Genomic DNA, 17,168 nt, shown 5'->3' with positions numbered 1-17,168 from the left:
TTGTTTTTATATTCTAATCCTCTCAAAATGAGTGCTAACATTGCTTTTGCCTTCCCTACCACTGACTCAGCCTGCAAGTTAACCGTCAGGTAATGTTAGCCTTACCAGGTTGACTCTGTGGTTAAGAAGGCATATGATGTATTGGCCTTCATCAATCATGGGATTGAGTTAAAGATTCAAGAGGTAGTGCTGCAGCTATATAGGACCCTGGTCAGACCCCACTTGGAGTATTGTGCTCAGTTCTGGTCGCCTCACTACAGGAAGGATATGGAAACCATAGAAAGGGTGCAGAGGAGGTTTACAAGGATGTTGCCTGGATTGGGGAGCATGCCTTATGAGAATAGGTTGTGTGAACTCTGCCTTTTTTCTTTGGAGTGACGGAGGACGAGAGGTGACCTGATAAAGGTGTATAAGATGATGAGAGGTATTGATCACGTGGATAATTAGACGCTTTTTCCTAGGGCTGAAATGGCTAGCATGAGAGGGCACAGTTTTAAGGTGCTTGGAAGTTGGTACAGAGGAGATGTCAAGGGTACTTTTTTCCGCAGAGAGTGGTGAGTGCGTGGAATGGGCTGCCGGCAATGGTGATGGAGGCAGATACGGTAGGGTCTTTTAAGAGACTCCTGGACAGGTACATGGAGCTCAGAAAAATAGAGGGCTATGGGTAATCCTAGGTAATTTCTAAGGTAAGGACATGTTCGGAACAGCTTTGTGGGCCAAAGGGCCTGTATTGCGCTGAAGGTTTTCTATGTTTCTATGTAATCATGCCTGAGGACTCCCAAGTCCCCTTTCACCTCTGATTTCTGAATCTTCTCCTCATTTAGAAAACAGCCTATGCTTATTCCTTCCACCAAAGTGCATGACCATACACTTCCACAACAATATTCTATCTGCCACTTCTTTTCCAACTCTCCTAATCTGTCTACAGACTTCCTGCTTTTGCAACACTACCTGCCCCTTCACCTGTAATTGTATCATCTGCAGACCTGGCTACAATGCCATCATTCTTTTCATCCAGGTCATTAACATAATATTTGAAAAGAAATTGCCCCAACACTGACCACTGCAAAGCACCACTAATCACTGGCAGTCAACTAGAAATGCCTCCTTTATTCTCAGTCTTTGTCTCTTGTTGGTCAGCCAGTCTTCTATCCATGCTAGTATCTTCCCTGTAATACCATCAGCTTATATCTTGTTAAGTAGTCTCACGTGTGGCACTTTGACAAAGACCTTCTGAAAATCCTCTGGATATCCTCGCCACATCCACTGCATCAAGACTTTTCACCATTCGATAGGTTTCAATGAGGTCAACCCTCATTCTTCTGAATTCCAGTAAATACAGGCCTAGAACCATCAAATGCTCTTCATATGGCAAGCTGTTTAATCCTGGAATTATTTCATGAACCTCCTTTGAACCCTCTCCAGGATTTTCAGCACATTCTTTCTAAGATAATGAGAACAGAACTGCTCACAGTACTCCAAGTGAGGCCTCAACAGTTCCTTATAAAGTTTCAACATTGCATCCTTGCTTTTACATTCTAGTCCTCTTTAACAAACTTTGCAACAAACCTATCAATCCCATGATCCAAATCATTGTCATATAATGTAAAAGGAATCGGTCCCAATAGAGACTCCTGTGGAACATCACTAGTCACCAGAAAAAGCTCTCTTTATACCCACTCTTTACCTCCTGCCAATCAGACACTTCTTTTTCCATGCTAGAATCTTTCCTGTAATACCATGGACTTGTAGTTTGTGAAGCAGCCTCAATGTGTGGCAAAGAAAAGCCGCTAGAGTGAAGTGACATTTACAATTTTCCAGTCCTCCGGAACAATTACAGAATCAAATGATTCTTGACAGTTTATTACTGATGCCTCCACAAACTCTTCATTTATCTTTTTCAGAACCTTGGGCTGTAGACTTATCTACCTTCAGACTGTTCAGCTTCCCAAGCACCTTCTCCTTGGTAATAACAACTACACTCACTTCTGTCCCTTGAAACTCTTGAATTTCTGGCACACTGCTGGCATCTTCCACAGTGAAGACTGACACAGAATACTTGTTAAGTTCGTCCACTGTTTTTGTTGGCTCCTATTCCTGCCTCTCCAGCAAAGGAAAAAAGATTTTGTGCATGAAATTAACACCTAGTCAAAAGATTTCACTAAATGAAAAGTCAGACACAAGGGGCAGGACTGCCTAATCCTACTTTTATTTCTTAAGTTTTCACGAAATACGATTGAAAAAGTATTTACACAGACAGAATGAAGAAAGCCTTTAGTATTTATCTGGAACTGTACACCAATAAAGATTCAATGACCTTAAGGGAGTAGAGAAAGAAGATTAAATCATGAGGTGCCTTTGATCTCATTTTCTTTGCATTCTTTAATCAATCCTCAATCAGCACTGTGACAACAATATCACTGTGCTGAATCATCACCAATTTCTCCACCAATTTAAGGAACTATCCCAGCACCTCATGGTCAGAGGTAAATTTATTAGTGTACTGAAGTGGACAGTGCTGGTGACAAATGGAAGTCACTGTTTCAAATGTCAAAATGAGAAGACTATGCAGCAGTGATAAATCATCACTGCAGCTTAGCTGAAGATTACATCACCATAAAGTACCTGGTTGGAAAGAACTATAGTACGTATGGTGGGGTTAGGATTTTAAGGGCTGGTTGGCTATTTTTTGGAACAGGTGGGAATTTGTATCCACAAAAGCTGATAACATGTTGAGTACTGGAAATAACCTATGAACTTGCTGAAACCTAAGCCGATAACACTGCAGTTATGAAATACCCAAGCAATTCCATTATAGTAGTTGCTCATTAAGAACGCTTCCAAGAGGACCACAGCCTGGTCACAGGATTTGGAGAGTTGCCTGCCTCAATTACCTGGCAGCTGTGTTGTCTGGAGTCAGGGCCTTGTGCTTTGACTCTTGGTAGGGTCACCCACGTCAAACAGGTCAAAGGGTAGAGGCCAGACTAAGAAGTGTCCACTGGCCCTCCAGGTTCTGGGGTTCAGCTAACAACCCTGAATGATTAAAAGAAAAAAATTGTCACAGAAACAACAATGAAGAATCCTATATTTGTGTGACAGTGTTCCTGAGTCTCCACCAGGATTTGTATGACTGACAGTGGTGAAAACCAAGAGGAAGCTATTGGCATGATGAAGGAAGCTCTGAACACTGCTAAGATATGAGAAGAGAGGACAACTCCATCTTCATGGCAGTACTTCATTGGACCCCTGAAGGAAAGGCAGAATTCCAAAGACAACCTGGCGCTGTACTGTAGAGGCAGAAATGAGGACCTTGAACCACACCTGGGCACAATAGAGAAGATGGCTCAGGACAGACAGAGGTGGAGGATCTTCATTGCTACTGTAAGTGCCAGCAGTGCAGCAGGCATTTGATGACGATGATCAACATCAACAGCAACCTGATGCAGGGTTTTGACCTGAAACAGCCAATGCAGCTGTGCAGGGTCTCAAGATACTCACCAGGATGTGGGATTCTGACTGAGCGGGGAGAGGGTAACTGGTGAGAAAGGATCTGAGAGACATTGATCAGAGTGCTAATTCCACGCTCATCATCACCATTTCATGGTTCTTTCAAACTTCTCTGAAAACAGTAAACTGCTGCTAGCAGTGGGACATCAAATGGCTGAAGCTGTTATCCCAGTGAAGATGGAATTGATATTAAGTGAGCACGTGCATAAGCTGAGTGTAATGCAGGATATTTGTTGATGACGATTATGAGGAAGAATCAAAAGATTATGTAGTGATGAAGTCAAATGTCACCGAGCAATGGCAGATGTGACCAAGTGCATCAATAAAGAGTGATTAGCAATTAACAAAGTAAGTGAATGCGAGGAGCCATGTGCCGGACTAGATTTAAAAGAGCAGGGTGTGAGGAGAGGGGTTGTGCACACAGTAGATGTAGGTGACTGGTTGCTGTGATTACTGTTAGGTTTTTTTTAAGTTCAACACATTAAACTAATTCAAAGGAATCCAAAATGTGGGTCTAACCAGGTTTACTTTAGGTGATGTGTGCACGTATCACGTGGTTGCGTGATGATGTATGCAATTCACATATTTATACATATAACTCATAATGTATTATTTAACTGAACAAACATGCTTAATCTAACAATATATATACAAAACTACTCAAATCTTACTGAAATATTAAATACACAACAATTACCTTTCCTGATCTGATAAAGTCAATAAACTGCTTGCAGTGCTGGGTTCAGAAGCAGGGAGTACATTCATAAAGCAGCCTTCTGTGCCTACTGACAAGTTACTATCAAAAGAGAAGAAAAAACACTGCCTGAGGGGTCTTATATCTCATAGCATGACAATATCCAGAATCACTGAATCATGGAACAGAGTTAGCTTATTTGCTGTCTAGTCCTCTCTCTTCCTTTCAGGTGCAGTCAGCTTCAGTGTCCTTTGAATATAATGCTTTGCAGCAAGACATCAAATTGTAGGTCTGAAATAGGATTGCTTGCATTGTTGTGCTGCATGCTTAACCTAATCAGTCTAGGAACTTGGAAATTATATATTAATGGATATGGCTGAATTAATTCTGAAAAAAATTAAAGAGAATTTCATATCTCCTGTACCCAAAAGCCCTCCTGCTTCTAGCCAGTAAATTATATTTCTGCCCATTAGTTCACTGAGTAAATCTTTTCATCATGAAGCTAAATATACAAAGAGAAAGAATCAACCAATTTTGCATGAGGAAACACTGTGAGACAATAATATTTTACTGTGTATTTAAAGCAAGCATTGAAAATTACAGCAATGGCATTGATGTGAAGGGCAATGTCTGGAGAGCCTTTGCTCAGTAATTAGGCAATGGATTTCTGTGCTTTTTATTTTACTGACAACTGAACCAGAAGTGATCATGATTTATTCTGCTGTGAGATAGACTTGCCATAGAATTTCCTAATAAGAAATGACAAGCTGAGGTAGGATTCTTTATTCTTACCTAATTGTTCATTCCTTAAAGCATCGCGCATTACCAAAATATAATCAACTGACACAAAACGTTGATTAGATCAAAATAAAATTTCAATGAAAAATAAAACTCTAGATTTAAAACAATTATGGACAAGACTAAAGACTTTGATAATCTGCTTTCAATATATGCAGCATATACTTTAATCTTAATATCTAATATAGCTTGGACTTTGGTTTTGTAATAATTTATCAGTTTTATTTGTTTTATTTAATAAAAATATTTTTGAGTTTTTAACTTCTTTTAAACCAAGTGGTTTGAAAATGGATTTCAGAAGCAACTGAGTTTTGGGGATATTTTTTATTAGAACATCTTGGCCATCAGGTAAATTTCATTGTATGGATTCAGGGTAACAATTTTTATTTTGTTATGTTTATATATTCCTGCAGTTCAAATGTCAATCAGCACAGCATGTTTCCAGTTCTGCTGTACCAACAGCAGTAGGTTAATTAGTAGACAGTTGCACACAATCATAATTATAGCCGAGAGGCACAAGATTCCCAATTATTATAGTCTTCAATTAGACTACCAAGTATGATTGAATAACAACCTTCAGCATTTAAGATAGTTGTTTTTTTCATTATTGCCAAATGTCTGACATCTGCTGGTGACACTCTTCAATGTAATATCAGCTAAGGCCTTAAACACAACCACTTCTCTGTAAATTTCATGGTATAGACATTCATGGAACCGATCATAGTGTCAGGCTGGGCAAAAATGCTTCCTATCGAAAAGCTCACAGATAAATTGAAACAAATATTGGCTGCAATTTTCCAGCTGTAACTGTCACATTATGCTGAAGGGACCTCAACTGTATAATAATGTTCTCACAAAATGCAATCTTAATCACTTCCCTCAGGGGAAAAAAACTTAGCTCTGCAGGCCTGAAATGCCATTCCTATTTGTATATAATGCCATCACTAGGTTTAAAGCTCAGATATAAATGCTTCATCCTGATAACAAGCAATAACATTTCAAGCAGACAATGAGCTTGAATTAAACTGTAACAAAAACTCTTCAGAATTTTCATACTGAATTGACTCTCCTCTCCTCAATGCAGACGTAGATTTTGCCACCAGAAAGATTGCAATTCATCTCACTCAAACAAAAGAAATCAAGCAGGAAGGAGACAGCTTTTTCACTAAAACTCTAAGTACATTCAGAAACTACAATGTGGATTTCAAAATTGGAGAAGAATTTGAGGAACACACGAAAGGATTAGATAATAGAGTGGTAAAGGTAAGTGCATGTCAATTTCTTTTTCACAGAGATATTTCCATGGCTCTGTGTTTTTCTTGCTGCATTCTGCACTTAATTTGCTTGGCCTACCACCATGAAACTAAAAGAAAAGTTGCATGGCCAGTTTCCAGGCTGCCACTAATTTATCTTTCAATCAACTCTTTGTACTGTGGAGTGTCCAAATTAATTCCTAGAAATTTGTTTTCAATTTCCAATGAGGATTTCAACTGGCTGGTTTCCAGAACAGCGTCCTCATGTAACACTGATGTATTGCATTCCCCAGACAATATGGGAATTATTCTTTGCAAGATCTTATTAGGGCCAGCACTTATACCTGCAGCTGTTGCTGTATCAAACAAACTTTAATGAGACATCCTGATATTTCAAATTCTGATTATTAGGAAATTGTACCATTTTAAGAATGGTTGCTACAGGTACACAGGTAGGAAGGGAAAGTGTTCCCAGAATATCAAAGGAAGCTCTTTGGCTGGAGAAAGGTTCAAAGTTTTAAAGGTTCATTCTATATCAATGCATGTATGCAGAATACAACTCTGAGATTTGTCTTCTCCAGATAGCCATGGAAGTCATTGAAAGAAAGGAAAAGACATCAACCCCACACAAAAAGAAAAAGAAACAAAAAACTTTCAAACCCCAAACCTCCCAACCCCTCCCTCACACAAATAATGACAGATTGCTCACCTGGAAAACATCAGCTCGAACATCAAACCCCAAACCCCCAACACCCTCAACCCACTCCCGTGCAAAAATAAACAGTGACAAGAACATCAAACCCCCAATACACTTTCTTGCACACAAAAACTAACAGATCACCCATACGGAAAAAGCATCAGACCCTAAATCCCCAAACCTTCCCTCAAACAAAAAAACGAACTTGTTGCCCACTCAGAAAATGGGAACAAGGACCATCAGATCCTCAAACCCCGAACCCCTAACCCACCAATCGGCAACAAGAAAGAAAACATGGAAAACTGAAGGAGACTACAGTTCACACCAAGTATTGCATAAATCTCAGAATTTCAGAAGTATCCTCCGTCAGCGATGAGGAGAGTGACCATTCAAAGTCAGTCCTTCTGTGGAGAGCGACTGCAAAATGAAAATTCAAACAAAAACCTGCTGGAAATCTGAAACAAAATCAGGAAATTTTGGAAATATTTAGTGGGTTGGGCATTATCTCTGGAAAGAGGACGGGTTGAAGTTAATGTTTCAGCTTCTCTTTCCATGGTTGCACCAGAACTGCTAAGCATTTCTGGCATTTTTGTATTTTCTTAGAGAAGAACAGTGCCCATATGAGGCACATTGTTTGTGAAGGGGGTTTTGGAGATATCATGTGCTTTTGAGAGGAAGTTGTCAGGGAGTTTAGTCTAGAATATTTAGTAATACTCTATAAATGCATTCAATCAATGCCTGAATTTTGAATAGATTACTGTGGTGGGAAATCCCTGTGCCTGCTCCACCACTTGCCTTCTCTGTTTGAGTATGGAGCTTGGATAACATCCTGAAAGCAGTAGTGTGCACTAGTCAAATATGGCAGAGACCAGTAGCAAACTGAAATGATCCTATTGCCTCTGAGCTAATATTGATCATGATTGTGAGCTACACGGACAAAGCAGTTCCATCACATGTGCTTGAGGATGCCACAGATGCAAGGTCAAGGTCATACTTTAAACAGCAAAATTTATGGGAACCTGGATTGGTTTAAATACTCTCGTAACTTCTACAGTTGTTGAAAATCCTGTCAGAAATCTGTTAGAAGTCAGTCGAGGTCCAGACATTGTCAGATTAAGCCTATTTTTAATTGTACGTTTCTTTGGAGTTGTGTGAGGATATTGCTTGGCCATCATGTCATTCCCCAAATAGAAAATGATAAGAATGAATTCTTGACCTCATCTCTGTTCTAAATGGACGCCCTTCAAGCAAGGATGTAATGCTGAGGCTTTATAAGGCATTGGTTAGACAGTATGGAGTATTGTGAGCAGTTTGGGCCAATAATCTAAGAAAAGATGTGCTGGCATTGGAGAGCATGCTCACAAGGATTAATCTCATGAGTGAAAGGGTTAACATACAAGGAGCTCTGGGACTATACTTGCTAGAGTTCAGAGTAATGAGGGAGGATCTCATTGAAACCTATCAAATACTGAAAGACCTAGATAGAGTGGATGTGGAGAGAATGTTTCCAACAGTGGGGTAGTCTAGGACCAGAAGGCACAGCCTCAGAATTCAGGGTCATCCATTTTGAAAAGAGATGAGGAAAAATTTCTTTAGCCATAGGGTGGTGAATCTGTGGTATTCATTGCCACAGACAGTTGTGCTGGCCAAATAATTGGCTATATTAAAGGAGGAGGTTGATAGCTTCTTGATTTTACAGGGCATCAAAGGTTACGTGGAGAAGGCAGAAGAGTGAGGTTGAGAGGGGTAATAAATCAGCAATGATAGAATGGAGAAGCAGACTCCATGGGCCGAATGGCCTAATTCTGCTGCTATATCTTTTGGTCTTATGGACCTTGCAATCTACCTTGTCATGGCCTTACACCCTATTGTCTGTCTGACTTGCAATATCTCTGTAACTGGAACACTTTATTTTGCATTCTGTTATTATTTTATCTCTACCGTCTCAATATACCGAAGTGATGAAATTATCTGTATGAATGCATGCAAAATGAAGTTTTTCACTGTGCCTCATTACATGAGGCAATAGTAAACCAATTTACCAATTTTAGATAAGTATTGAAAACCAAACAAATGTCAGCTGAGAAATTGAAAAAATTTTCCAGACTTCAACTCCATATGAGGTAAAATTCCCAACAGAGCACTTATCCCTTGATAATGAAATATAAATGTTCCCAGATTATTCCAGGAGTGTTTAGTTTTCATACATGCCATGCCTATTTATGGCAGGCTCCCATTGCCACAATGGGAACATCAGCACTGGTTATAGTTGCTTTTCAGGATCCACGCATAAAACTCCAGAAGACAAACTCTGCAAGAGTCTGCTAATGACTAATGCAGAATTCATATCACCTTATACTTCTTTAATTTTTTTAATGTTTTCTACTAATGTAAGTAGTTACGATCTTTTCCCTTCAGTATGTATGTACCCAGTGCAAATGACATATTACTTTGATAGAGTAATTTGGTCAATACGGTGCTTTTGATATTCCATTTCTGTGCTTGAAAGGCATTGATCGTGTGGATAGTCAGAGGCTTTTTCCCAGGGCTGAAATGGCTAGCACTAAAGAGTACAGTTTTAAGGTGCTTGGAAGTAGGTACAGAGGAGTTGTCAGGGGTAAGTTTTTTTACACAGAGAGTGATGAGTGTATGGAATGGGCTGCTGGCGAGAGTGGTGGAGGCAGATACAATAGAGTCTCCTGGATAGGTACATGGAGCTTAGAAAAATAGAGGGCTATGGGTAACCCTAGGTAATTTCTAAGGTAAGGACATGTGCAGCACAGCTTCGTGGGCTGAAGGGCCTGTATTGTGCTGTAGGTTTTCTATGTTTCTAATCCACACGGTCAATGCCTCTTATCATCTTATACACCTCTATCAGGTCAGCTCTCATCCTCCGTCGCTCCAAGTAAAAAAGGTCAAGCTCACATAAGGCATGCTCCCCAATCCAGGCAACGTCCTTGTAAATCTCCTTTGCACCCTTTCTATATTTTCTATATCCTTCCTGTAGTGAGGTGACCAGAACTGAGCACAGGACCCCAAGTGGGTTCTGACCAGGGTCTATATAGCTGTAACATTACCTCTCGGCTTTTTAATGGGGATGACAAAACTAATTCCAAACATATTCAATGATTTGATCATTACCAATATTTTATATATCAATACCTGTATCTAGAAATTGACATGGATTTTTCTGACCAAGTAAAGCTATGTTGAATACATGTGTGCATAATTTTTAGCAGTACTGCAGTAAATGAAACCCTGAGCCAAATTAATAATGGATTGAATTAGATTAGTTTTGTATCATTCAGAAATCTGAATATTCTGGAAAATAATTTCTTGGGCTTTGCTCTAGGGATGATGAGATATGGTCTTATGAGTGCTGTGTCTCCATCTAAATAGCCAAAGTATCAGAGGGAGTTACATGAATGATCAAGGACTACTTGAATGGAGGACATCAGATCTGATTCTGTTTAAATCCTCACCAATGATTAGGTGCTTGGTTGCACTGAAGGATACCAACCAGGCAGGAACAGACAACCTGGCTGATCCCCAGGAAGAAAGTGGTCAATTGTATTAATCCATCTGAGATTATCTGGTTCATTTTAAACCCTGGCCTATCTGGCTTGGATTGCCCAGTTATAGTAAGCAATTGAGTTCATTGGTCAATAGTCCTTAACAAGTGTATGTGTTTTTCTGCAGACACTGGTGCAATGGGATGGGGACAAGCTGGTCTGCGTTCAGAAGGGTGAGAAGCCCAACAGAGGCTGGAAGCACTGGATTGAGGGTGATGAACTGCACCTGGTAGGTCACACTGTGCCCTCATTTAAGCTGTGCCAGTAATGTGATTAATTATTATTTAAGTGAAATCTGGGATCTAATTGACAATAAAAACTGATAATTTGATGAAATCTGTATGAATAATTGCTTTCATGTTAACGTCCCAAGCTTCTAGTTTGAGTATAGAACACAGCAGGGTGTCACAATGTGTTGTTGCCTGCACGTGTATGTAAAGAACGCAATGCTGCAGTTCTGCTTTCTGCTTCTTTTTTGATGCAGCCCCTCTATATCATTAGTTAAGTAAGTGTTTGTTGGGACTATGAATTTCATTTAGACTTGATTGCAGTTGACACAACAGTGGATCACTTGGCAAACATGGTTTCATCTGGAAACCCAACACCATATTCTAAGAACAGTGAAGAAACTTGTAATGTAAAATAAACAGCCCTGCTAGTTTTGCCTGGATATCCTTACCAACCATTCTTACCACCTTCTTACCAGCACCCCCTACTGCTTCATGTCAAACACTCGTAGAAGCTGAAGTGAATTTCTTCTGTGGCACAAGGGTGACTTTAATATAAAAATTCAGATTAATAGAATTAAACTGGTGTAATATATATTTCAGTCCAGCCATAAGAGCTCTTTTGGATACTTTCTTTATTACATGTCACTAAAATGATAGTATAAGATCATTGTAATTTTAGCATTAATCGACGTATCATTTGGTGGCTGTATGACAGATGAATGGGACACGTGGGCTATGAGAAGAATACAAAAATGAGTTTTATCAAAGTATTTTACTGGAGGACAGCAGCCAAATTTGTTCTGCAGCTGGCTTATGTGCCCATAAATGGTGTGGCAATTGCTTGCAGATTTTAACTGTGGGATGGCATGGTGGGCTTTGATGTATTTATTAAAAGGGCTTGCAAGATGAGAATGGCCTGTGTCCATGGTAATGAAGTGGTAAGTGCGAAAGTGAAAAAAAACACTTCCTAACAAAAATCGGGCAGGGACTTAAAATATAAGTGGTAAATATAGTTAATTTCCCATTGTACTATTTCAGCCTTACTCGAACACCACTTTTTCAACTGACCAAACAAATTTTTCTGAGACTGAAGGAGTTCCGTTCTTTTAACCACATTGGACCCTAGTGATGGGGCCACAGACTGAATGGGGTAATCTCTGGCCAGGGTCATCAGTCCAAAAATGTCAGTGATTACTTTACATTTTTGAAGCAGTAGAGGCATTTCTTTAGGTCCCAGAAAGCAACCTTGCCTCGGCTGCTTAGAGTCGCACAAATCCCACTCATGACTCTTCTGAGCCCTCCTGATACTTTACCCCCCCACCCCACACTCCTAAATTTTGTTCCACCCAGTCTTCAATTAGAACTTCTTGTCTCCTTGTTTAGCCAATTTCCCAAACTGTGTGCTAAAACTAATTCTGCAAATTTTCTTTTGTAGGTTATACTTTATCTTTGGATTTTCCTCTACTTATTGTTCTCCCCTTAAGGAACATATTGCATTTGCACCAGAAGTCAAAACAATACCTTGCTCAGATGGAAATCTATCGTGTGGTATTTGAGGCTGTCTGGCATCATCAGAGCCAACCCTGGTCCTGTGAATTCGCTATTTTAGTCATGTGGAATAATTGTATTTTGATTTATTTTTCTTTCCTTGCAGGAACTAACGTGCAATGACCAGGTCTGCCACCAAATTTTCAAGAGAAAGTGAACAGTTGAATGTGGACTTAAGTGGTTCTTATATGTGGCATTTCTATGCCCGGCATCACTGAATATGTGCTGTGGTATCACGATAAAAGTGTTTGTCCTTAGAGAATGAACAGTGATTTAAATTACAGTAAATGTATTTGTATTGCACATCATGTAGAATAAAAGCATTACATTAGGAACCTTCAATCTTTAGCTCCCAGTGGTTGTTTCCAAAGAGACAGCGTATTATCTTTAATGTTTTGCTGTCAATAATGCATCACCAAGACTCAGATTCATCCTTATTTGCCTAAGGCAAACACTTCTTTCTCTGGCTTTTCCTCAGAGGAAAGCTCCATCAGAACTCTCAGAGAGAAAAAAAATCTTTTTTCTTTCAAGACAAGAGGGATTAAACATTACATAAGAGAACTCGGGAAGGAAAAGTCATTTTAAGACTTCTGGATTTCTAATTTTATGCTGAGGTGGCATGATTATTAAACATTTAATACTAGGTAAGACGATTTGGCATTATAATAATTCACAACAAAAACAGTAAGTACAACCAATTGTTTTTTTTTCTGACCAGCCGGAAAAATAGCTCAGGAACATAGTCAATAAAACAAGAACTTCGCTTATTTTATGCAGCTGGCTCTTAAGAAAGGAAGAAGGAGGGAAATAGAAGTAAAGGTCTCTGCACACATCCCTGCTCGTACCTAATGAAAGAATTCTGACATTGAATTTAATTTTTGCTCAGGCAAGTGGTGTGAGTCCAATTAAAGATGTGATGCTTTCTTCGCATTTTCCAGCTCTTATTTTATTAAGGAATTCTGAAGGAACAGGAAATCTGAAATAAATTGCTGGAATTACTTAGGTGATGAGGCAGTGATTTTAGAGGGAGAAGCAAAGTCAGAGGCTAGATCAGATGTAACTGAGCTTGCTGTCTGCTTCTGCCCCTTGTACCAGGCTTCCTGCATAACAGTCTCTCAGTTCCTACCAGCACTCAGGAACTTCAGGAACATCATTCTTACTTTTACTCAACATGGTTCTCATCAAAAATATTTATTTTAAAACAGGAAAGGCTGGAAAAGGTCAGCATAGGTATGGAATGAAAAGCAGAGCTAAGGTCTCATTTGAAATTCAAAAGCCTACCGATCCTGGAAATCTGAAATAAAAATAGAAAATAGCCACATGTCAGGCAGTATGTGTAGAGATAGAAACTGAGTTAAGATTTCAGATCAATGAACTTTCATTAGAAATGGAAACTGTTAGAGATCAAAAATAAAAATTAAGTTGCAGAAAGTGAGAGAAATGGAGAGAATGAAGGAAATGTCTGTGGCAAGGCTGAACACAAAGCACAGTTGGTGGCAGTGCCAGCTGAGACAGGGGAACTAAGGCTTCTTGATCACAATACAAAAAAAATTGATCTCAAGTAAGATTGTTCCACAAATTTGCAAAGCTGCAGGTCTTTGCTCACAGCCTTAGCTCTGTTAAAGAAGTATCAGAAAATTTTCACATCCTGATTGTAGAAAAGAAACAACAGTCTACTGATTAATTTCTGAGTAGGTAGCAATGTGCTTGTAATGCATTTAATGCATTCTTTAGGGTCTCACTTGAGGGCTTTATGATCTGGTACATTTCTCTGCCCTTGAGGCCAATGAGTTATCCCCATGTGCATCTGTGCTGGTTTATTTCGCACTGTCAGCTCAATATACAATGTAAAGCTTACTCTCAACCAGCTTCATTATTTGCATCAGTACAAACAAGAGAAAATCTGCAGATACTGGAAATCCATGCAACACGCACAAAAGTCTGGAGGAACTCAGCAGGCCAGGCAGGATCTTGGAAAAGAGGAAACAGTTGATGTTCTGGGCCAAGACCCTTCATCTGTCCTGATGAGAGATCTCGGCCCAAAACGTCAATATTTACTCTTTTCTACGGATACTGCCTAATGCTGAGTTCCTCAAACATTTTACGTATTCACATCACATATTTGGCCAGAAACCTACTTACTCAGGCATCTTTATTTATTCCACAGTACAGCATTGCATAGTATTTTCCATCTTGCTTCTCTCTGGAGTCACAGTGGCTCACTTCTGAAGCTGAGGACTTTCTGGTCAGGAAGGCACACCTACGGCAGCTTCAGAGTTCACAGACTGGGAGGGAAAAGGTAATTAGAAGCAGCGGGAAGGCAAATACCCTATGTTGCTAGTTGTGACTGTGAATGAAGTCACCGGAGAGACACTGAAGCTGGTGGATATAGCAATCTTCATTCAGCTAACCAAGCAGCAGGCATTATACTCAAGATACTTTTAGAAGAAGAGGCTGGCCTGACCCAACATTACTTGATATTTGTTTATATACTAAAGGTCAAAGGTAACAGCAGAACAATTCTACAGTTACAATATATCCACAATGCTTCCTTTGAATTAACTATAATTTAACAACACCTCCATCCTCACATCCACTTTCCAGACACCCTAGATTTAATGTTTATAAGCATTGTCTCTCCAGCTGCATTCATGCATATCCAGACATCTCAAGTGAATGTATGTTTCCTGGTGTGCAATCAACCCCAATCTACAGCTCCTGGAAGACCACTGTACATATCTGCATTTTGAATTCAATCTACAGTCCACATTCAGATCTGAAGACTGGTTGCTGTTGAAATTAATAATTGTTATATACCACATCTTTAGAATATGCCCTAGCATTGTTCATTAGAAACAGAAGAGAGTCTGAAGATGTTGGAAATCTGCATCGACACATGCAAAATGCTGGAGGGAATCAGCAGGTTAGGCAGCATCTGTGAAGGAATAGGAATGGAGAATGTTTCAGACCAAGACCTGAGTTCTCATGAAGTGCCTTGGCCTGAAATGTTGACTGGTCATGCCCCTCCATAGATGTTGCCTGACCTGCTGAGATCCTCCAGCACTTTGTATGTGTTATATTGCTCACTGCTAATTTTTAATCTTTATACTCAGAAAAGTGCAACCATACCCAAGAATCTGACACTTTTAGTATATCAGCTGTTGTAGACCAACAACAATGAGAGAAAATTGAGAGTCAGAGATTCAATAATTAGGGGACAGATGGCTTTTTTGTCACTTAGATGTGACGCTAGCATTTTCTGTTTCAATTTCAAATTTCAGCCCCTTCAGTTTATTAATTTCCCTTAACCTCTGAGAGAATGTTTCTTCTTATGAGAGGACCAGGAACTAGAGTGCATGGTCCCACAATAAGGAGGTACCATTTAAAACTAAGAAGAACAACAATTTCTTACCTCAGAGGTTTGTGAGTCATTGGAACACTTTGTCTTGGAGTGCTGTGGATGCAGATTTTCTCAGATATATTGAATGTTGGGATAGGCAGGTTTCCAATATGTAAGCAAATCAAGGGTTAGGTGGGAAAGGCGGGAAATTTGATCTAAGAATGCCAGACCAGTCATGATCCTACTGAATAGTGGAGAAGGCTTGAGGGAATAGATTGTCTCTTCCTACTCATATGGAATTCTGTATCTTCCTGGTCTACTAAAGCCAAACTACTTCCATCCTTCATTGCTTCTTTTGAATATTGAATCTCTACTGTTACGTACCCCGTAACGGGTTAAAGAACAGCAGAAATGGAAAATACTTTGGAGTCTGGTATTGCTGTTAATTAATGCTCGTTTATTAGTAACTACGCAATACAGTAATATTAATTCAGATATATCAAACAGGTTAGCAGTGATTGTATATATAAGTATGGAAATATATAAAAGCTAAGCTTCTTCAAGCTTAGGAGATAAATGGATACAGTCTTACGATGATGAGTAAATGAAATCAGTTCACTTCATGGTACTGAGTTGAGTAGTGATGGAGAGAGAGGTGTTGTGGTTGTCCGAGTAAGCTAATGCTGTCAATTCTTCCCGTTGTCCTCCGAAACTTCCAAGTTAGCCAAACTTAACCAACTTAGGAGCACCATCTTCAAGTGATAGTCTACCAACCCAGGCAAAGGTTAGACACACTGTAGACTCCACAGGGTCGCTCTTTCACACACTAATAATCACAGATCGATACCTCATAATCGATCCTCAGTCCCACACTCGTGGGCACCTGAACAGGGTAGTGGTAACTTCACCACACCTTAGTGCGTATGCATGTCCTGTGAACAAGCAATTACACTGGTTTAAATACTGTTGTGCTGAACACCAGCTGTCCATCAAGTAGCTCCTCCCTTCTCTCTCTGTAGGAACTCAGAAGCTGGCAGTGTCCTTGCAAAAATCCCAAACAAACTGTGAGCAGTCCTTGCCCCTCTCTCTCTCAGCAACAAGTTGTTTGTGCTGTACAGCTGCATGCTCTCTCTCTCTCTTTTTAAAAGCACAGTCCATAATGAATAACTCGGGATATCATCACACTACTTTACTTTCAATCAAAGTTTCATTCTATTTTGATAATTAATTTCAATTAGTTAATCCCTTCTTTTTCTACAGTATTAAATTTAAAACATGCAAACGTCACTCCAATCTTTAAGAAAGGAGGAAAGCAGCAGAAAGGAAATTATAGACAAGTTATCTTGACCTCAGTGGTTTGAAGATGTTAGAGTTAATAGTTATGGGGTGCTTGGTGACACAGGACAAGATAGTACAAAGTCAGCATGGTTTCTTCAAGGATAATCCTGCCTGACAAATATATTGGAATTCTGAGAGGCGATTACAGGTAGGATAGATAAAAGGGATGCAGTGGATGTTGTATATTTGGA

General features: G+C 39.6%; 1 protein-coding gene across 2 annotated transcripts in view; it reads left to right on the top strand.

Moving 5' to 3' along the window:
- The window catches only part of LOC140195936 (retinol-binding protein 2-like), a 38,519-nt gene extending 25,889 nt beyond the window's left edge, over window positions 1-12,630 (top strand). For both annotated transcript variants that reach the window (XM_072254626.1, XM_072254625.1), the window contains 3 exons: window positions 6,084-6,262; window positions 10,649-10,750; window positions 12,406-12,630. In XM_072254626.1, the coding sequence (XP_072110727.1) occupies window positions 6,084-6,262; window positions 10,649-10,750; window positions 12,406-12,456 (332 nt within the window). In that variant the 3' untranslated portion in view covers window positions 12,457-12,630. The remainder of the gene's footprint in view (window positions 1-6,083; window positions 6,263-10,648; window positions 10,751-12,405) is intronic.
- Window positions 12,631-17,168: the final 4,538 nt, after the last annotated feature.

Source organism: Mobula birostris, chromosome 4 (assembly GCF_030028105.1).
Source record: "Mobula birostris isolate sMobBir1 chromosome 4, sMobBir1.hap1, whole genome shotgun sequence".
NCBI classification, from domain to species: Eukaryota; Metazoa; Chordata; class Chondrichthyes; order Myliobatiformes; family Myliobatidae; genus Mobula; species Mobula birostris.
This window is presented reverse-complemented; position numbering and strand designations above follow the sequence as displayed.